General features: G+C 38.4%; 1 protein-coding gene across 1 annotated transcript in view; it reads left to right on the top strand.

Annotated features, from left to right (window-relative positions):
* Positions 1-319: 319 nt before the first annotated feature.
* The window catches only part of PLPP7 (phospholipid phosphatase 7 (inactive)), a 33,257-nt gene continuing 10,084 nt past the window's right edge, over positions 320-23,492 (top strand). The window contains exon 1 of the mRNA XM_044661319.1: positions 320-832. Within this exon, the coding sequence (XP_044517254.1) occupies positions 382-832 (451 nt within the window). The 5' untranslated portion in view covers positions 320-381. The remainder of the gene's footprint in view (positions 833-23,492) is intronic.

Here is a 23,492-nt window from a genome sequence, read left to right as displayed (position 1 = left end):
GAGTTCCTTAAAAGACTGTGGAGCAATTGGAAGATTTAAATAGCCCAGGCCCAAAGCTGTCAGCCCTCAGCTGGGAGAATGACCCTCCTCTGCTGCACATCCATTGGACCTGCTCCCTGCTTTTCAGGGCTGGATTGGCTCCTGAAGCTGGCATTAATTTTTCCTTCAAGCTTGGTAGCAGCAATGAAGTAAACAGCCATGTGCATTCCTGTTCTCTATATTTAACTGCAGCGGATTGTACCGGAGAAGTCGGCAAGAGGAGGGAACTGTGGTTCCTTAGAGCAGCTCCTGGCTTGGGGGAGAGAGAGCCATCGGAGTGGGGTGTCCCTGGCTCGTCTCGGGCAGAGGGCCTCTCTCTTTGTGAGCCAATCCAAGGCCATCATGCCAGCCTCTCAAAGCAGGTCCCGGGCACGGGACCGAAATAATGTTCTAAACAGGGCTGAGTTCTTGTCACTGAACCAGCCTTTAAAGGGGGCTCAGGAGAATAGGAGCTCAAGCAGGAAGACAACAGGCCCGTCTGTGCAGGCCCCGCCACCGAATGAGGGGTCCAAGGAGCGGAGGCAGTCCCAGCAGCTGCCCGAAGAAGACTGCATGCAGCTAAACCCATCCTTCAAGGGAATCGCATTCAACTCCTTGCTGGCCATTGACATCTGTATGTCCAAGAGGCTGGGGGTCTGTGCCAACCGAGCTGCCTCCTGGGGCAGTGCTCGCTCTATGGTCAAACTCATTGGGATCACAGGGCATGGGATCCCTTGGATTGGGGGCACCATTATCTGCCTGGTGAAGAGCAGCACTCTTGCAGGGCAAGAGGTCCTAATGAATCTGTTGCTAGGTAAGTGAGACCCTCTCCTTACAGTCCTACTTAAGAAAAAATCCATTTTCCCCCCTCTCCTGTCCCCACCCCCAAAACCTGGAACCTTAGGCCCTGGGTTTCCACTCAGGGAAACCAGATGGAACAATTTAATGAGGTTAATCAAGAAAGTATTTTGCACGAGAGCCAGAGATGCCCTAGAAATGGGAAGACATCTAGACATACAGACGAGATCATCAGAAATGGACTTTAAGCAAGGACCCCTTGCAAAGATAGATGGGAAAGTGTTGTCAGAGGTGAGGCTGAAAGTTTACAGGAAGAACCCTCCCACAAAGCATGTACCTATCTTTCCAGGGCCCCAGAGCAAAAGGAGACCTAGAGAGAACGATTTGCAATTTTAATGTGCTTTTTGGAAAGAGATCTGGAAAGTCAAATGGTGACTTATTGCAGACTAGTTGGTGGAAGGACATTAGCTCTTCTGTTAGAAGGCTCAAACTCCTTTCATGTGGGCCAGACTTTGATCGCTGACTTTGGACCTAGTCCTTGCCGACATAAAACTTTGCTCAGTAGTTTTCACCACAAGGAACTAGGTGATGCCCCTGGTCTCCGTCTTCCCCTCTAGAGAGCATCATCCTAGACTCTGTGTGAATCTGCCCCTTGTTTTGCCCCTGAAACCTACCACCTCTCCCCATATTGATACCATTTTAGTATGTGGAGAGGACATAGACTGTGTTTGGGGCTCTCCTCCAGAAGGGTCAGAATGTGTCAGGTCTAAGGACCCCACCCATGACTTCTGCCAGGACCCGTGTCCTCATCTGCCCCTTTTCCAGGGAAGACACTAGAGAAGAGAGCCCTTCTGTCTGGTTGACTTGTTTTTCCAGAGCCTTGGCCACCAGTGAATATCCATTTAGGGCTTGCCGTATGCCAGGCATGGGTCAGGAAGCATGCAGAAGTCCCTCCCTCTGGAACTCTGACTCCCAGAGCTGGCTCTGTGCCACTCTAGAGTGTCAAGGGGCGAGTTATGAACTCCTGCCTACGTTCCCAGAATAAAATTAATTTTGATTCCACCGTGTCATGGAAATGAACGTATGTGTGCCATTCAGCAGGTGTGGAAGAATAAAAAAACCATGGAACCTAACAAAAAAGGCCACAAGCAGCTAGGTGATGCAGTGGAGAGAGAGCTGAGCTCAGCTGAAGTCGGGAGGACCCAAATACAAATCCAGCCTCAGATATTTACTAGCTTTGTGAACCCAGGCAAGTCATTCTACCTCTGTTTGTCTCAGTTTCCTCAGCTAAAAAAATGGGGATAATAAAAGTTCCTACCTCATAGGGTTGCTATGAGGATCCAATGAAATATTTGTAAAAAAGCACTTAGTAAAGTGCCCAGCACATAGTAGGTGCTCTACATATACTTAGTTCCTCCCTTTCCCACAACTCTAGGAAGGTTGAGGGCGATCACTGTCAGAGCTGGAATTCTCAAAGTGGTGATATCTGTACCTTTCCTTACTTGCTTCTCTCTTCCTTTTGTCCTTATTCTTCAAGGGATTCAAAAGTCTCAGGCTGGTGGTTGTTGGTGGCTCGTTCGTTTGGTTGGTTGATGAGGCACCAAGTAGGAGTAGCTGATGATCCACATACTCATTTATCTAGAGAAGGTTTTCTGGGGAGAGCTAAGTTTTGGAAAATGGCCTTGGGAGGGAGGGAAGAAGGTAGTAGAATGAGGAATAAGAAGTTGTTCTCAGGGTCTTGGGATTAAATAGATGGTGTGCAGAGTGAGAGAACCAGACGTATGTGAACATAAGAGGCCTAGAGCAAAAGATGACCCAGCTACTTCTTCTTGGTCTCTGGTCCTTGGGAAGTGACCAGGTTAGTTTGCTTCTCTGACTCATAAAACATAGTGCATTAAAGCTAGCCTTAGGCAGTGTGGCTTAGTGGAAAGAGCACTAGCACTTGAGAGATAGAAGACTCTTAGCTCTGCTATTTGTTATTTGTGAGTTTGAATCCTGGGCTCTACTATTTATTGGCTACAATTGATGGCTAAGCACTTATTAAGTGCTTCCTGGCAGCTAAGGTGGCACAGTAGATAGAGCACCAGGCCTGGAGCCAGGAAGACTCATCTTTATGGATTCAAATCTGGCCCCAGACACTTAATAGCTGTGTGACCCTGGGCACCTGCTATTAACTCTGTGTTAACCCTACTGGCCTCAGTTTTCTCACCTGTAAAAGGAGCCAGAGAAGGAAATGGCAAACCACTCCACTAACCTGGAGTCAAGAAGAATTGACTGAAAACAACTGAACAACAATAAATAATTTGTGCTACCTATGTGCCAGTCGCTGTGCTAAGCAGTGAGGATATGGAGACAAAGCAAACATATTCCCTTCCTTCAAGGAGTTTACATCCTATTGGGAGAGACAGCATGTAAATAGAAAGATGATGTATATACAATATATGGAAGAGAACCTTAGAGGGAAAGCAAGACTAACAGCCAGAGGACTAGGGAAAGGTCTATTATAGAAGGTGGCTTTTGAGTTGAGTCTTCTTTGAGGTTGAGTCTTTCTATCTTGCATAACCCTCAGGCAGCCTGCTAAACTCCTCTTCCCCACTCCCCCCACTCCCCAATCAAAGGGCTCATTAGTGCTGGATTTAGTGTAGACACTTGATCAGCTGTAGCTCTACTACAGCTTAAAACTCCTGAGCCAAAAGGATCCACCAGTATAAACCTCCTGGTAGATGAGATTACAGGCTTGTACTGCTATGCCAGGTTTGAGCTAAATCTTGAAGGAAGTTACACATGTGCAGTCATGCAAAACATATTTCCATATTAGTGTTGCTATGAAAGAAAACAGATCCAAAAACTCCCCACAAAATAAAGTGAAAAATTGTATGCTTTCATCTGCATTTAGACCTTACCAGTTTGTCTTTGGAGATGGGTAGCGTTTTTCATCATAAGCCCTTCAGAATTGTCTTGGATCTTTGTATTGCTGAGAATAGCTGTCATTCAGTTGATCATTGCACAATATTGCTGGTACTGTATACAATATTCTCTTGGTTCTGTTCACTTCACTTTGCATCAGTTCATGTAGTTCTTTCCAGGTTTTTCTGAAACCACCCTTTTGTCATTCCTTATAGCATAATAGTATTCCATCACAATCATATGCAACTTGTTCAGCAATTCTCCAATTGATAGACATCCTCTTGATTTCCAATTCTTTGCCACTACAAAAAGGAAGCTTGGTATTCGAAGAGATGTAGGTGAGGAGAACATTTCAGATACAAGAAACAACATTTCAGACATGGGGCTCACCATTGCAAAGTCCTTCATTGAACCTGTTTCCTCTTCTATAAAATAAGGGGATTGTATTAAATGACCTCTAAGATCTTTCTAGCTCTTATGAATCAGATTCACTATTCATTTGTGTCATTTTGGGGATTTATTTGATCAAGTTGACAAGCACCTACTCTTTAGCCAGTAATACAAAGAAAGTAAAAAACTGCCCCTCTTCTCAAGAAGCTCACAATATAATAGGAGAAACAACATGTAAACAAATGTATAAGCAAGATATAAATAAGATAAATTGGAGATAAGCTCAGAGAGAAGGCATTAATATTAAGAGAGACCAGAGCTCTGTTCTCTCTCATAGCAAGGAAGGATTCTTTTTAAATTTTATTCCAGTAACAAATTGCATATAAGTTTTCCAAGGTTACATGATTCATGTTGTCTCCCTCTCTTATTCCCTCCCTCCTCCAAGAGCTGACAAGCAATTCCACTGGGTTATACCTATATTATCACTCAAAACCTATTTCCTTATTATTCATTATTTATGAGAGTAATCTTATAAAACCAAAACCCCAGATCATATACACAAATAAACAAGTGATAAATCACAAGTTTTCTTCTGGATTTCTATTCCAACAGTTCTTTCTCTAGCTGTGAATAACATTCTTTCTCATAAGTCCCTCAGAATTGTCCTGGATCATCATACTCCTGTTAGTAGCAAAGTTTATTACATTTGATTGTCCCACAATGTTTCAGTTACTGTGTACAATTTTCTCCTGGTTCTGCTTATTTCACTCTGCATCAATTCACATAGGTCTTTCTAGCTCTTTCTGAAATCCTCCTGTTCATCATTCCTTACAGCACAATAGTATTCCATCACCATCATATACCACAATTTGTTCAGCCATTACCCATTAAGGGACATCCCTTTAGTTTCAAATTCTTTGTCACCACAAAAAGAGCAGCTATAAATATTTTTGTACTAACAGATCCTTTCCAATTTTTTTTATCTCTTTGTAACACAGACCTAGTAGTGGTATTGCTGGATCAAAAGGCATGCATTCTTTTAAAGCTCTTTGGGCATAATTGGAAGGAAGGCTTCTTATCTTGAGGTCTCTGAACTTTTTTTTAACATTTGGCTTTCTTTGTAATCTTTTGTATTTTTTTAATGCATTTTAAAACATTATTCTCAGAGGTAACCATAGACTTTACCAGATAAAGGTTCCATGACAAAAAAAAAAACAGGTTAAGACCCCTTGCCCTATAGGATACCACTCATTCCATCCTGTGGGATATTAAATCCCATCATGTGTGATTAGCTGTCTCTCTTTTTCTTGGCTGAAATGACATGAATTCTAAGAAATTGATAATCATACAAAACATTAACTTGACTGTCTCCATGGAAATGAACCAACTTGTGGACAGATTATAATATATAGCATCCCGGTCTGATTTCTTATACCTCCAACAAGCCACTGGGGATTCTTGTCCCTCTCTGTCAGTAAGCTTGAACTCAGGTAAGCAAACTTATTTTAATATTATCCCAAACTAGGCATCATTAAGAAGGAAAATTGGCAATTTTTTTAAACCCTTACCTTGGAGTCAATACTATGTATTGGTTCCAAGGCAGAAGAGTGGTAAGGGATAGGCAATGGGGGTTAAGTGACTTGCTTAGGGTCACATAGCTAGGAAGTGTCTGAGGCCAGATTTGAACCTAGGACCTCCCATCTCTAGGCTTGGCTCTCAATCTAGCTTGCCCCCCCCCCAAATTGGCACTCTTCCTAAAAACATGTTCATTATGGAACTAAAGGGAAATGATTTTGGCATTATCTACTTTATGGGGTTATCTACATGGTAGCACCCTTTCCCTTCTATTCATATAAGTTGGTCTGACAACAGGTATTTATTAAGTGCCTACTATGTACAACTATGCACATGCAAGATAAAAAAAATTGGCACTAATCAACGGAAGTCAGGAATTGGCATTAGGGGAGGTATTGCAATCAATGGGGGCCAGAAGAATTGATAGAGTGTGTGTGATTGTTAAACTTGCACTTTATGGAGATCAAGTTGATGGCTGAATGGAGAATGGACTAGAGTGGGAAAGGACTTGTGGCAAGGAGACCAACTAAAAGACTGTTAGTATAATCAGGGTTTATAATCTATAATATATAAACTATAATCTAGCAGCAGTCATATATATATTACATGTATGAGATGTTGTGAAGGTAGAAATGACAATACTTGCAACTGATTGAATATGGGGTTGAGGAAGTGAGGAGTCAAGAACGGCACCTTCATTTCAAACCCAAGTGACTAGGAAGAAGATGGTATCCTCCATAGAAATAAGGAAGCTAGGAAGAGAATAAAGTTTGGGGGGGGGAGTAATGAATTTTGTTTTGCACCTGTTGCACTTAAGATGTCTAAGAGACATCCAGTTCTAAATATCCCCATGGCAATTGGAAATCTGAGACTGATATTCAGGAGGGAGGTTAGAGCTAGTCAAATGGAAGCATCTGGAATAGGGGTCTGTCTTACCTTCCTGGGACTGGCTAAATGTGGTTTGCATTTGACTGAAAAGATTATCAACTCTTGTCTCTAGTAGTCACTTTTTTTTGTTTGCTACTAAAAGGAGAACTCTTTTAGATACATTATTATCTTTACAAATGCTGACAATACAAGATATTTTCATTCTCAGTCTCACCTTTAATTAGGATTCAATAGCAGGGGCAGCCAGGTGGCTCAGGGGATAGAGACCCAGGTCTAGAGAAGGGATGTCCTGGGTCCAAATCTGACCTCAGATACTTCTTAACTATGTGACCCTGGGCAAGTCACTTAACCCCCACTGCCTAGCCCTTCCTGCTTTTCTGCTTTGAAAGCAGTACACGGAATTGATTCTAAGATGGAAGGTAAGGGTTCAAAAAAAGAAAGATTCAATAGCAGTGATTATAAGGCCCTTGAATCAATTCATCAACCAATATTTATTAAGCATCTACCTTGATTCAGGCACTGTACAAAGAAGAGAAACTAAACACTCCTCATCTTGAACTTATATTCTAAAAAAGAAAACATTATAGACACATTAAAGTGCAAATGAAATATAAGCAAAGCTAATACAAAGGAATCTGGGGTGGTAACGGTACATTAGCCCTTGAGGAGATTGGGATAGATTTGATGTAGGGGTTAAGGCTATAGCTGAGCTTTAAAGGAGGCTAAGATCTGGAATTGAGGAGAGAAGGCATGCTAAACACAAGGTACAACACAGGCAAAAGCAAGCGAGAGATGGACAGCAAATAGTCCAGCTCAAGTAGATGGAAGAATGCGTGAAGGGGGGATTTTTCAAGATAGACTGGGACTAGATTGAGAAGACTTAAATGCCAAAATAGAGGAGTTTGCATTTCTCCAAAAGATAGTAAGGAACTCCAAAAGAATTTTAAATAAAGACATAGAACTTAAACTAGACGTTTTTTGTTTTTGTTTTCTAAATATCACTTTAGTAGCTCTGTAGCATATGCATATGTGAGGGGAGATAATGGAAAAAGAGAGACCAAATAGAAAGTTACTGCAATAGTCCAGGCAAGAGGGATAAAGGCAATAATTACCGAGGTGGCCCTGTGAATAGGATGTATCATGGAGGTAAGTCAAGCCAACAAGCATTTATTAAGCTCCTATATTTATTTATCAAGGGATATATAGGATGTTCAGGGAAGACTACTACTTCTGATATGAGGGCTTGCTGATCCCTTTTCAGAGCTGCTCATCCACCTTTGGTGTCCACCTTTCTCTCAACTCTCACCTGTGGCTCCAAGAAACTTTGGCATATTCAGCAGCCACACCACAGTAAATCATTTCTGCAAGAAGGGCCAAACCAAGCTGAGGGTAACTGATGGGTCTGTGAAGATTAAAATTAATATGCAAAATCCTAAGTATTATATTTATAAATATTTTATTGATAATAAACTAATAAAAGAGACTTAGCTAAAAGGTACTAACAAGCTCAATCCCAGGAACCAAAAGAGAAAGAGGGCGGAGTTACAGCCAACCACAAAACAATAACGTGACCACTCAAACGTGGAGGCACAGGAGAGATTAAAGGGAATTTTGGGAAAACTGAGGGACCTATGGGGGAGGAAGTCCAAGGTTCAAAATTTCCATTTATACAGGTCTCAAACTCTTTGATGAATTAGGCGGGTATGTACCCCAGGCATATGAAGACAAATGAGCTAAATACAGAATGAAAAGGAAATAATTTACTGAGGGAAGGCACTAAGGTTAAGCAGGACTGGAAAAGGCAAGGTTTGAGAATTGATTGATTATGTGGGGTGAGCGAAAGTTGAAGAGTCAAGAGTGATTCTAAGATTGTGACCTCAGATGACTGGAAGTGTGATGGTACCCTCAACTGAAATAGGAAAGTTCGGAAGAAGAGTGGATTGGAGGGAAAAGCTAATGAGTTCCATTTTGGCCATTGCCAAGTTTGAGGTACCAACAGGACATCTGGGATGATAGGTAAGGGAATAGATTTGTTTTACTTGGCCATTGTGGACAGAAATAGGGTCAATGGGTGAATTTTGTTGGAAAGGCAAATTTCAGTCAAATAGATAAAACTTAACGATTAGAATTTTACAAAAGCATAGTGGGAAGCTGAGGAAAATGACGAGCTCTCTGTCTCTGAAGGACTTCAAACAGGAACCAGATGCCTTCTTGTTGGGAACAATATTAAGAAGGGTTTTTATGGGAATACTGATTGACCTAAATGTCCTGTGAAGCCCTTTCCAGTTCTGAAATGAGATTCTGTGACTGGCTCCTGGCTTTCCTTGAATTTAAGAAAGGGATATTTGCAACAATAAAGCCCCTCATTCTTCTACTTTTTTTAAAACCCTTACATTCCACCTTAGAATCAATACTGTGTATTGGTTCCAAGGCAGAAGAGTGGTAAGGGTTAGGCAATGGGGGTTAAGTGACTTGCTCAGGGTCACACAGCTAGGGAGGAGTGTCTAAGGTTAGATTCGCACCTAGGACCTCCCATCTCTAGGACTGGCTTTTAATCCACTGAACTACACAGCTACCCCTACCTCATTCTTCTTTTTAACAACTTCCATCCCCCAGCTCTCTTCACCATCCCATTTGTATCAAGCAGAATTTCTCTTTTAGGCTTTTGAGCAAGAAGCCAAATAAAAAAATAGACAAGGCACCTGAAGTAGAAGATATTAGGCCCAAGTCCTTATAGCTATCTCCTTGAGTTACCCATCTTCAGGAAGGTTTCTCCACTTCCCTCAAATACCCAAGGCTTTTTTCCCTCCTGCCCTCTTCCAATGGGAAGGGCATATTTAATAAATTCATTCAGGGATTCATAGTGTCACTAAGATGTAGTATCACTTCGTGGAAGTGAGACATCCCCTCCCAAAAAAAACTATTCTAGATTCATGATACTCTGCATCTTGTGTAGGTGGAAATCTGATGCACCTGAGCTGCATTGCCCAGCATCCTTTTTAATTACGTCCTCACTATTATGTCATGACATTTGAGAGAGAAATTTTTCTGAGACTCGCTGCAAGGCTCTTTTTGGGCTTTTGCTTTGGTAAAGCATGGCAGGTGTGGGCTCTGTGCTCTGCTCTCTTGGCTGAAGGAATCCATCTCTCTCACTTTGTTATTAATAAATCCTAAAAATTAAAATACTTGGAGTATTTATTAAATTTTACTCTCTGCATCAGCACCTACTCAAAACCAGAGCTTAAGAGCTCCTGTTAATAAGTTAAAGGACATAATTATTTCAGAGTAAAGGTATTTGGTGAAAAAAAGTAAGAAAAGTAGGAATAGAACATTCACACACACACACACACACAAATCTGGGGATAAACTCATTCACAAATATACATATCCCATTGACAGGAAGAATGACACATGTCAAAATTATGCATGTTAGTTAATTACTTAGGAACATTTGTAGTCAAGGGACCTGAGTAGAATGCCAACTCAGATATCTGTATCTATAGGGTTGCCATTATCTTTTGTCATCTATTTTCCCCTCGTTTTTTTTCAATGTACAAGAATGATTTTTCTCTCTCAACACCCCACTACCACCATTTTGGGGGACAAGGAGAAGCAAAGAAAGCCCAACCATTTGTAGCAAGTATAAATAGTCAAGGAAACAAATTCCCATATTAGCTACATTCAAAAATGTGTCTCTTATTCTGCATCTTGAGTCCATGGCCTCTAAGGGGTAGCATGCTCCATCATTGGTGTTCTGGAACCATGATTGGTCACAGCATTACCCAGAATTCTTAAGTCTTTCCATTTTGTTTCCTTTACAGTGATACTGTTATTGCATAAATTGTTCTCTTGGTCCTGTTCACTTCATTGAGAATCATTTTTTACGAGTCATCCTAGGTTTTAGGGAAAACTGTTTATTTCATCATTACTTATGTTATAATAGTATTACATATTTAGCATTACTATGTTATATGTCATAGTTTATTATGTCACCCTCAAAGTGATTTTAACCACTATATATTTTTTGCATATACGGGTCTTTTCCTTCTTTGATTTCTTTGTGGCAAAGGCCTAGAAATAGTTTTGCTAGGACTAATGTCTTGTGAAGTCCCTTCTGCTTCTGTGATCTGATTCTATGACTGGCCCCCAACTTTGTCTTGAAGTAAGGAAGGGATATTTGCAACAATTAGTGCACTTGGGGCCCTAGTATCAAATTGCTTTCTAGAATAGCAGGAACAGTACCTGGTGATATATTCATATGTCTCTCTCTGGACCTGTTCTCCAGTTGGCACAGTTCCCTGCTGGGTCTACACTTATCTGGGAGTGGCATTTTGTCTCTACTATTCCTTAACTCTCTGTCCTGGCTTTTAACTGGAGTACTTGGCTTATTTATCACCTCTTCCTCATAAGAGAAGAAATGTCACTGTGAGTTCACTTTTAAATTAATACAAAAGTCTTGCTTTAGCTCTTTTAGAAACCCAGATTCCTCTCAACCCAGTCATCAAACAAAAAAAGAAAACCTCAGCTGCTTTCTCTCCATTAAGAAGGGGATCTGTCAGCTACCAGAATCTTCACCTCCACCTCTTTCAGAACACAAATTAGAAAGCTGGCTACTAATTAGAGCCTGAAGGCAATTGGTTAGTCTTAGTACCCTCTCCTCCTATTTGCAGAATCAACATTGCTCTGACTTAGGATAAAATAAAATTTCCCCTTGACTCCCATCAATTTCTGATCACCAGTGGGTGGTCCTTTCAAGTAATTTCAGGAGCTGCCTTCCAACAAACCACCATGGGCTCTCTGGGTCTGGGACACCAGAATTTTTTGTAGGCACTCTTGATCCTGTGGGTGATCCAAATGCAATGAACCTGAGCAAACACAAAAGTCCAAAGGACAAAGCCAGCGTTTTCCTCCTGGTCCATATTATGGGGTGTAATGAAAAGACTTCTGCACTAGGAGTCAGAAAGACTGAGGTCTAAATTCCAAGTTTGATCTTACTCTCTACACACTAGCAACCTGTCCTCATCTGTAAAAGTGGATAATAATCATTCTAGTAGCCATATCACAGCACTATTGTGAGGCTCAAATGAGAAAAGGAATGTGAAAGACATCATAAATTATAAAACACCATATCAATATCACCTCTTGTTATTCCTGAATTTATTTCAACAACAGGCTCCCAGGCTCTGAGTTATTCTACCTCAGGAGAAGAGTCTTGTACTGGAACTCAAGACTCTGGTCCTAGTCTTTTATCTTTAGCAAATCATTTAACTATGAGACTTTGTTGCTTTATCTATAAAAGGTTCAACTAGAAGGTTCAACTTTCACTTCTTTCTTGGATGTTGAAGGTTAATCTATATGGATTCTTCTCAGGTGGATTTAAATTTTAAGAGTCAGAAGAGGGTAGTGTTTAACTCAAACATTAATTTAATTGTAGTTATCAGTGATAGATTTCAGTGAGAGTTTTCTCAGCTTCTTAATCACTTCACCAAGCATAAGACTCATCAATTTAAAAAATCATTGAATATTTATTAAGTACCTACTCTGTGCCAGGCACTGGGGATAGAAATACCTAAAATGAAAGTCTCTGACCTCAAGATGCATATAATTCTACTGAAGAAATACATTTCTTCCTTTCCTTCTTCCCTCCTTCCCTCCCTCTCTCTTTTTCTTTTCTGTCCTTTCCTTCCTTCTTTCCTTCCTTCTTATCTTCCTTCCTTCCTTCCTTCCTTCCTTCCTTCCTTCCTTCCTTCCTTTCTTTCTTTCTTTCCTTCTTCTTTCCTTCCTTTCATCCTTTCTTTCTTTCTCTTCCTTCTTATTTTTTCTTCTTCCCTCTTTCATTTTCTCTGTCTCCCTCTCTTCCTCTTCTCCCTTTCTGTCCTTGCTTCTTTCCTATCTATCTATCTATCTATCTATCTATCTATCTATCTATCTATCTATCTAATCTGTGAAAATGTCTTCTTTAGTAGAGTATAAACTCCTTTAGGATATGGACTCACATTTGGTAATAACATCTATTTTATATTTTAGGGAGTGGAGTCTAATAACAGAGAGAATAAGAAAAGGCCTCTTAAAGGCTTTGACTCTAAAGCTGAGCCTAAAAGGTGCTAACGTTTTCTAAGAGTCAGAGATGAAGAAGAAGAGCATCCTAGACAAGAATGAAGGAGGCAAGAGATGAAGTGTCAGTCCTAGACTAAAAGACTAGAAGAAATCTTAGGGAACATCCAAGTTTATGGACCTAGAGAATGGAGAGATTAAATGACTTCAATAAATGTTTTAGTGAATTAAATTGCCCAAGAACATACAAATGGTATGCAATAGATCTTAGATTCAAACCTGGGTCTTCAAGCCCCAAGTTCAGTACCCTTGTTCTTCTATCAAATGCTGCCCCTCAGCTTGGTGTGCCTCCCCTCATCCATACTTTCAGGTTAGACTGACCTTGACTTGCTAATTGGCAATTATAATTCCACTGAGTCACAGAATCATAGACTTAGAGATAGAAAGGAATTTAGAGGTGATCACCTTCTCATTTCACAGATGAGGAAACTAGAGGAATTTTGGAGGAATGGAAAAAGGGGCATTCATTAAGCACCCACTGTCTTTCGGATACAAGTGATTGGAACTGAGGCTAGAACCCAGGTCTCTTGTCCTCTGTTTGGTGCTTCTTCAGGAATCCTATTTTATGGATCAAGTCAAATTCAATTCAAAAGATTTTTATTCACTTCCACAAACAGGATGGCATAGAGGAAAAAGTACTGAACTTGGAGTCATGAAAGACTTGGGTTCTTGTCCCATCTCTGGCACTTAGTTATATGACCATGGGCAAGTCATTTAACTGGAGTTCCAGTTTCCTCATCTGTAAAATGGGAATAACAATAGCTGTGCTACCAAAATTACATAGTTATTTTAGGGGTCAATTTCCAAATCTGAAAGACCTATAGTAATGTGCTGCTATTACTGAACACAGTGCTAAATACTGGGAATAAAAAGGATACCAAAACCTATGCATTCTTGCCTTCAAGAAACTTACTCGGGATATTCTCCAATTAGACATAGAAGCAGATAAGTATGATCTATGTAAACAGATAAGTGATACATGTAAACAGATAAGCAAGGTGTAAGGGGTGTGTGTGTGTGTGTGTGTGTGTGTGTGTGTGTGTGTGTGTGTTGCTCATAAAGGTTCTGTATCTATTTTGTCTAAATGCAGTCCATGGGGAAGCATGAATCTTTTCCTACCTGGAGGAGTGTTGGAGAAGAGGCTGAAAGGCTAACTGCTTTGCTCTGTTCTTCTCAGAAAAGGGTTACCAAATCAGAATTATATTTACACACATCCCCACCCCAATTGCTGGTCATGGGGAATTATTTTTTTCTTAGGTTCAAGATGCTTCTCTGATGGCTGCCTTGGAAAAGGGAAGGGGTATTGGGCTTTCACACAGACTTGGCTCTTTCCTGGCACCCAGGTCTGCCTATATCATCCTTTTGCTCAGAATCATAGGATCACAGATATAGAGCTAGAAGGGACCTCATTGAGCCCATCACTCCTCCCTCATTTTATAGATAAGGAAACTGAGACATAGAGATGATTCACTCAGTATCATCAGCTAGTATCTGAAGAGGGATGTGAACTTGGGTCTTTCTAACCACACATCTAGTGCACTGTCTACCACACCATCCTGTCTCTCTTCATTGATTCCCTCTTGCTTTTAGCACTTTGGTGGCTCCATGATCTCATCATTGTGGTCATAACTGATGTTCTTCTCATCCTGTGCAATTTTTTCTAAGTTTCCCCACAAATCCTCTATAAAGGATCTGTCCAATGCCTTCCTCTAGGCCTTTTAACACAGCATGAATATGTGAACAGATGCAATAATGTGAGCAGAACCAGGAAGACAACATACACTATAGCATTGTCAATGGAAAAAACAACCACAACAAACAAAAATCAAAACCGAACACCATGGAACTAGCATGACCTTGCTTGGTCCCAAAGAGGAGATATGAGAAAGCACATTCTTCCCTCTTGGACAGAGGCGTGGAATGCTGCATCTAATAATGTACCTGGTTGATGTGTTAGTTAGGTAGTCAGATGGCTCAGAGGATAGAGCACTGGGTCAAGGGTCAGGAAGACCTAAGTTCAAATTCAGCCTCAGTCTTTACCAGCTGCATGACCCTAGGCAAGTCAATTAAACTTTGCCTGCCTCAGTTTCCTGACCTATAACATGGAAATAAAAATTGCACCTACACCCCAGAGTTGTTGTAAGGATCAAATCAGATAATATTGTAAAGTGCTATATAGGAGACAGCTAGATGGCTCTGTGGATTGAGAGCCAGGCCCAGAGATGAGAGGTCCTCAGTTCAAATCTGACCTTAGACACTTCCTAGCTGTGTGACCCTGGGGAAGTCACTTAACCCCCATTGCCTAGTGTTTACCACTCTTCTGCCTTAGAACCAATACATAGTATTGATTCTCAGTGAGAAGGTAAGGGCTTAAAAGAAATAAAGTGCTATATAAATAGTAGCCATATTTTTTCCCCTTAGAGTATTTTTTTCTTTGTTATGAGAGATGGCTCTCTGAAAAGGCTAAGGGGAACAATAGAGATTTGGAAATGAAGACAATGTGAAAACCAAAGATATTAATAATATTTTCTTTAAAAAGCATTATGTGGATATAATAGGTATAATATAGCACTTGGGCTATCTCTCTCTAATCTCACACTCTTTTTTAAGTGATTAGCCTAACTCCTTTTTCCAATCATATATCTCCTAAACATCTTTTCTGCTACTTCTTGCCCACAAATCATCGCTGGTGATAAGCTGTAGTCTATTTATACCCACCACACATCTCTCTATTGCCCTTGGAGTCACATGCAATTTTGATTCTTCGGTAATTTAGGCATTCCAAGATTCACAGGTATATAGTCTCATCTAGAGGCTTGCTGTTAAAAAGATGAGTTTTGGTGTCAAGAAGCATCTTGGGATCCTTGAAAGCATTGGGCAGTTTCCCAAATGAAATCCAAGCTTGCTCCATTCCTCTTATTCAATAATGATGACGGCTCCTCCGAGATACCCTTGCAGAGATTGTCTGAGATATATGTACCCATGGACTTGGACAATGAATGGGCTGCCTACTCAACTGCACATCAGAGTCTGAAAAATAGGCCTTTTCATTCATTTGATTTATTCTGTGTGAAATACTTGGCCAATCTCCTTTGAATGAATCTCACCGAAAAGGCCCTATAGTATTGTGTTGTTGGATGCAATCAGCACAGGGTTATTTGTGACCAGTCACAACTGGTAGACCTCATTCTCGAGGGATCCTGTTGCTTCCTCTTCTATTTGGGCTCCATACAGGACATCTTCAATGACAGTAGGGAACAATTTAGGCAAGAACATAATTCATTGTTTTATGCCTTGCTTGGGATTGATAATAAGAGAATCTCTTAATAACATTGCCTCTTGTGACAGCAAACAGGTAGAAAACAAACTATGTGCCCACTAATTGGGGAACAAATTATGGTCTGTGAGTAGAATGAAATATTATTGCACTGTTCCTACTTTTAGGGAATGTGCTTTGAAGAAATAGGTTTTGTGAGTGTTTGGGGAGCTATACTGACCCCTTCAAAAAGGCCAACAAATACCTATGATCATATGAAATTTAAAGATGTCCTGTTATTGTAGAAAGAGTATCAGGCTTGGAAATAGGAAAACCTATTTTTGATTCTTAAATCTAACACTTACTTAGCTGTGTGACCATGGACAATTCACTGAGCCTCAGTTCCCTCATTTGTAAAATGGTCATAACTGGAAGAATCAGAAGTTGGAGGAAAAAAGCATTTATTAAATATCTTCTCTGTGCCAGGATCTGTTCTAAGTGCTTTACACATATCTCACTTGATCCTCATAACAATCTTGTGATATAAGTGCTATTATTATCCTCATTTTGCAGGTGAGGAAACTGAGACAGAAGTTAAATGACATTTGTTCAGAGTCTCACAAGTTGGGAAGTGTCTGAGGCCATATTTGAATTCAGATCTTTTTGTCTCCAGGTCTAGTATTGTATTCATTGGGCCACCTGGTATCTACTTCAGAGTTGTTATGAAGTTCAAATATTATAACATTTAGTCAATAAGCATTTATTAGGGACCTACTATGTGACAAGCACTGTGCTAAGCACTGGAGATATGAAGAAAGTCAAAAGTTAATCCTTCCTTGCCTTCAAGGAACTTAGAATCTAATGGGGGGAGACAAGATACAAACAGCTATGTACAAACAAGATCTAGACAATAAATTGAAGATAAGCTCAGAAGGAAGACACTAATATAAAGAAGGACTGGGAAAGGCTTCTTGTAGAAAGTGGAATTTTAGCTTGGTTTTGAAAGAAGTCAAAAAACCAGAAATTAGAGATGAGGAGGGGAAGAATTTTAGGCACAGGAAAAAATGGTGAAAATGATGGAGTCAGGAGTGTCTAGGTGAAGATCAGCAAGGAAACCAGTGTCACCGAATCACAAAGTATATGGAGGGATATAGCGTGTGAAGAGCTTAGAAAGGTAGGGGAAGTAAAGGCAGGTTATAAAGGCTTTTGACACCAAACAGAGAATTTTGTAGCTGATCTTGGAGGTAACAGAGAGTTATTGGAATTTATTGAATAGTAAGTGGCATGATCAAGTCTATACTTTTGTTGATGAGTCATTTTCAGTCACGTCTGACTTTTTGTGGTCTCATTTGGGGTCTTCTTGGCAAAATTACTGAAGTAATTTGCCATTTCCTGCTCCAGGTCATTGACAGATGAAGAAACTGAGGCAAATAGGATAGAGTGACTTGCCCAAGTTCACATAGCTAGTATCTGAGATTGGCTTTGAATTCAGATCTTCCTGACTCTAAGCTGGGTGCTCTATCCACTGCACTACCTAGCTGTCTGATCTTTTCTTTAAAGAGATCATTTTGACTACTGAATGGAAGATGGACTATAATGGGGAGAGACTTGAGGCAGGAAGAAAGGATGGAAGAGATACAGAGATGGCCTGGAAGTCAGGAAGCCATATATATATATGTATATATATATATATATATATATATATATATATACACATACACACATATATATGTATATATATTGACTGTAGAACTGTGAGCAAATCACTTAACCCCTTTACTGCTCAAAACTAAAAGTTGTACCAAAAATGTTAACCTGCATTGGTAGAGAGAGTGTCCCCATCTGAGAGTATCTTGTACCAACAGAATCACAGGTCCAGACCCTCTTCCTTAATAGATTCAGTTTAAATGCTGTTGGTTTATGATCCTTTTTTGGATTCTCCACTTTGTTATCCAATGTTAGTCTTCTCTCCTACCTTTGTACCACCTGCAAATTTGATGATTATGCTATATTAGACTCCTTCAAGTAGTTGACAAAAAAAATTCATCTCTCTGGAAGCACTCCACCAGAGATCTTTCTGAGCTGATATTGAACTATTAATGATTACCTTTGGGGTAGGTCTAAATTTTCATCTAGTTCCAAATCCATATAACTATATGATGAAATATTAAAGATACACTTTTCCATCTTTTCTACAAGAATGACATGAGAGACTTTATCAATGCTTTGATAAAATATAGAAAAACCAAGTAGTTTCCATTAGAGAATGGCCAGAAATATTAAGATATCAGAAATGATCACATGTATTCAAATTCACATTATTTGAAGTTATAATTATATAAAAGTTGCTGATTGATTCCAGCCAAATGAAAACAAATAATGTGATCACTTAAGAGGGTTCCTTATTTGCACTAATCAGGACAAGACTGTAATGGGATAATACTGGACAGTAAGAAATGATGCTTATACCTGTATACCCCCAAATATTTATAGCATACTTTTTGTGATAACAAAGAAGTGGAAATAAGATAAATGTCCATAGATTGGAAAATGGCAAGACAAATTGCAGTACATGAATTTAATGGAATATTATTGTGCTGTAAGGAGTGACAAATGTGATGAATACAGGAAAGAATGGAAAAATCTACCATGAATTAAATACAGAGTGAAAAAAGCAGAGCCAAAAAATATATATGCAGTGATTACAACAATGTATATGGGAAGACAACCTAAAAAAAAAGTAAATAAATGCTGCAAAATTATTAAGAGCAAGCATAGCTCTAAAGAAGAGATATAAAAAGATTCCCTACCTCCCACTTGAGGGTCTATGAATGTGGTACATTGCATGTATTTTCAGACTTTTTCAATGTAATGATCAGGTTTTTTTATTTTTATTTTTTGTCTAAAAATACTATTTGTTCTATTCTCTGAGAAGAGAAACAGGAGTCTGAGGAAAATTCAGTTGATAGAAAAAAAGACTGATAAAATTTGTTTACATTTAAAAAGAAATGATTACAAGGAATTCAGAGAAATATGGGCAAATTTGTATGAAGCGATAGAAGTATGAAATAAAAAGAACCAAAGTAACAATATATGTTTGGTTTTATATCTATCATCTCCTAAAATTTAATTGTAAAAATAAATATTACATACACACACACACACCACTTTCTTTCTCCTATGATCTTCTTGGAGAATATACAATGAAATCTCAAGGTCAATGATTATAGATATTTTAAATATATTTTACAGCTAATTCCAATTGCTTTCCAGAAGGGTTAGACTACGTCACAGCTTCACCAATAGTATATTGCTGTGCCAGTCTTTTCACAGCCCTTCCAGCATTGACTGTTCCTATCTTTTAGCATCTCTGCCAATTTGTTTAGTGTGAGATAAGACTTCAGAGTTGTTTGGATGTGCATTTTCTCTTATTATTCTTGATTTGAGAGCAATCCTTCATAAGGTTGTTAGTAATTTGCTGTTTTTCTCTTGAGAACTATTTATTCATATCTTTTGGCCCTTTGTCTTTTGGGGAATGCTTTCTAGTGTAGATATACACACACATGTGTGTATATGTTGTGTGGTATGTATATGTATATACATACACACATACATATATATTCTCTTTAAATCTTGAATATCAGACCCTTATGAGAGATATCTGATGTGGACAATTTTTCCTCCAGTTGACTGCTTCTCTACTTATTCTTGTTGAGCTGATATTTATGCAAAAGGTCTTCAATTTTATATAATTAAAGTTATATATTTTATAGTTTATTATTTATCATATGCTATTATATCATAAATTATTTATAATTCTATCCTTTGGTTAAGAATTCTTCCCATGGCTTTACCTATGAATGATATCACACATGGTTTTCTTCTCATTTTTTAAAATAATGTAACTTTTAATATAAATGATAAATTTTAAGATTTTGAACTTAAACATGTAAAAAATGAGTATGTCATCAATTATAGAGAAGGCAGTCTACCAAATTCCTTTTGTCATTCAAATATGGTCCTAATAGCTAAATCTGGGAGGAATAAAGCAAAGAAATAAAATTATAGGTCGACTTCACTAATAAAATTAATATAAACATTTTAAAAGAATATATTAACAAATAGAATACAGAAATGTATCCAAAACAATTTATTATTCTTTATGACTAAGTTGTATGTATGCCAACTATGCAAGGAAATTTCAACATTCCAAAAGCATCATTTTATTCCAAGTATTTATTCCATTATTTTAATTAATCATATAAACAACAAAAACATGATTCTCTTTTTTAAGAGCTTTTCACTAAACTATTTCTTTCAAAAAATTTCCCCTTTCTCTGCTCATTTCTGTTAAAAACTAACAATCAGAAGCCTAGAAAAGCCTTATTTAGTATGAAGGAAAATGTACTCATAAAAATAGGAAAAACGCTATTTTTGAGGAAGAAAATATTAGAAGCTTTTCCAATTAGATTGTCCCCTCTTCTCCCTATTAATTGACATAGCATTAGAAATGCTAGCAATTGCAGTTAAACAAAAGGTTGAGAAATTAAAGATCTAAACGTCAAAGAGAAGTCACAAGTATTCCTCTTTGTAAAGCATATGCTTGTTTATTTAGAAAACCCCAGAGAGTCAGCTAAGAAACTAATTAAGATAATGAATAGCTCCAGTAAAATAACATGACACAACATTATGTCCTTAGCACTCAACAGAATTTCTGTATAGCACTGGGGAAAAAATGGAGGTATTAAATATTAAGAAAATCTATTCATATTAACTCTAAGATATCTGGGAGTTAACCTAACAAGACATGCTTAAAACTTATATAAACATGATTACAAAATGCTTCATAAAAATAAAGGAAGATAAATAATTGGAGGACTACTCACTGTTCATGTTAAGGCTAAGCCAATATTTTTATTTTTATTTTTAAAAAACCTTACTTTCTGCCTTAGAATCAGTACTGTGTATTGATTCTAAGGCAGATCAGCTAGACAATGAGAGTTAGGTGATTTGCCCAGGGTCACACAGCAAGAAAGTGTCTGAGGTCAAATTTGAAACTAGGACCTCTTGTCTCTAGGTCTGGCTCTCAATTTACTGAGCCACATACCTGCCCCCTAAGCCAATATTTTAAAAATGGTATTACTGCCTAAACTAGTTCACATATTAAGGGTTATACCAATGATGAAAATGATAATGCAAAAAAAAAAAATGAGAAAAGAGGGAGTATTACCAGAGCTCAAATTATAATATAAAGCATTAATCATCAAAACTATTTGGTACTCAACTACTATTCCAGAAGATTCATGATGAAACATGCTACTTATCCCAAGACACAGAAGTTATGGACTCAGAATGCAAAATGAGACATATGTTTATTTGGATATTGGCAATGTGGGAATTTGTTCTGCTTGACTATACATGTTTGTAACAGGGGTTTTGCTTTTCTTGCTTTCTCAATGTGGGGTGGAAAACACTTGAGAGGAAGAGAAGGCAGATTTTCACTTGAGAAATAATTTTTAAAAACCATTTGATACTGATTTTTAAAAATTGATCAGACCCTCAAAAAAACAGTTAGGAAGAAGATTCCTTAACTGAGTAAGAAACATCTAGAAAAATTGAAAATCAGTTTGACATAAAATAGTGTTAAATATTACATCATATACTATACTATAACACTACTACTAATAAAGCATAATATATTTACCCAAATAATTCACAGGATCCAAGTGATCCATATATAAGAAATTATGTTGTTTAAAAATTAGAGTTTAATAAAAGGATATAGACATTTCCCTATGTAAAGAAAAAAAAAAAAGGGAAAGAGAGCTGCCAGTGAAAACAAAAATCTACTATGTGCACCTTGGTGGATTTTCTTAAAAGTATATTTCTAATTTAACACAATAATTCTAATACTTGTATGCTTGGCTATGTCCACTTCTGAACTTTCTCTTCTCTCTTCTGTATTATGCTTTGTATCACTCTTATTTGTTTTTTTGTTTTTACTTAAATTTTTTTTGCATGTTTACATGATTCATTTGTTTTCCCTCTCCCCTCCCAGAGTTGATAAGCAATTCCACTGCGTTGTACAAATGCTATCACTTGATACCTCTTTCCCTATTATTCATTTTTGCTATAGATCAATTTTTTTTTTAATTTTTTTTAAACCCTTAACTTCTGTGTATTGACTTATAGGTGGAAGATTGGTAAGGGTAGGCAATGGGGGTCAAGTGACTTGCCCAGGGTCACACAGCTGGGAAGTGTCTGAGGCCGGATTTGAACCTAGGACCTCCTGTCTCTAGGCCTGGCTCTCAATCCACTGAGCTACCCAGCTGCCCCCTATAGATCAATTTTTAAAAGCCTAAACCCCAAATACCCATATATACATGTGATAAGTGATGTCATATGTTTTGCTTTTTCTGTTCTACTCTCATAGTTCTTTCTCTCAATGTGGTTAGCATTCCTTCTCATAAGTCCTTCGGGAGTGTCCTGGCTTATTGCATTGCTACTAGTTCATTTGAATTGTTCCACATTGTTTTACTTTCTGTGTACAATGTTCTCCTGGTTCTGCTCATTTCACTCTGCATCAGTTCATTGAGGTTCTCCCAGTTCATATAGAAATCATCCATATCATCAATCCTTACAGCACAGTAGTATTCCATCACTATCATATACCACAATTTGTTCAGTCATTTCCCAATTGAGGGACAAAAAAAAATCCCAGTTTTTTGCTACAAAGAGCACAGTTATGAATATTTTTGTACAAGTATTTTTCCTTATTATCTCTCTGGGGTACAAACCTAGTAGTGATATGGTTGGATTAAAGGGCATTCATTCTTTTAAAGCCCTTTGCACCCAATTCTATATTGCCTTCCAGAATGGCTGGATTAATTCACAACTCCACCAGCAATGCATTAGTATCCTGATTTTGCCACAACCCCTCCAACATTTGTTATTTTCCTTTACTGTCATATTGGCCATTCTGCTGCGTATGAGGTGGTACCTTAGCATTGTTTTGATTTGCATTTCTCTAATTATGAGAGATTTAGAACACTTTTTCATGTGTTTATTGATGGTTTTGGTTTCTGTATCACTCTTATTTGGATGTATTATATTCCCCTTATTTGATTGCAAGCCTCCATCGTCCATCTCCATATCTCCCCGTACACTTACATATATGTTTGGCATACAGCAGGCATTTAGTTAATGTGTCTTTAATTGAACTGACCCAGGCCAGGCAATCTGTTCTCAAGTTCTCTAGGAAATCTAGGGCATCTAGGGGGAATTTTTCTGTTTTGCAAACAACCACATCTTTTAAGCAGATCTTCCTATCAGTGGAAGCCCTGTCTGCTCCAAGATATCAGTGTAAAACCTATCCTGATGAGGAGCACAGCTAAAAGAGAAAGTAAGAGGTCATCACATCCATCCTTCTACCTTTGGGGGAAACCATTTCTGAAATTTGCTAGTAATGGGAGGCATTCTCATTTTTAAAGACTTGGAAAATAGATTCCAAATCTCTCTCTCTCTCTATATATATATATATATATAC

This window comes from Gracilinanus agilis, chromosome 2, assembly GCF_016433145.1.
Source record: "Gracilinanus agilis isolate LMUSP501 chromosome 2, AgileGrace, whole genome shotgun sequence".
Taxonomy (NCBI): Eukaryota; Metazoa; Chordata; class Mammalia; order Didelphimorphia; family Didelphidae; genus Gracilinanus; species Gracilinanus agilis.
The sequence above is the reverse complement of the archived record's forward strand: the minus strand, read 5'-3'. Positions and strand labels throughout refer to the sequence as shown.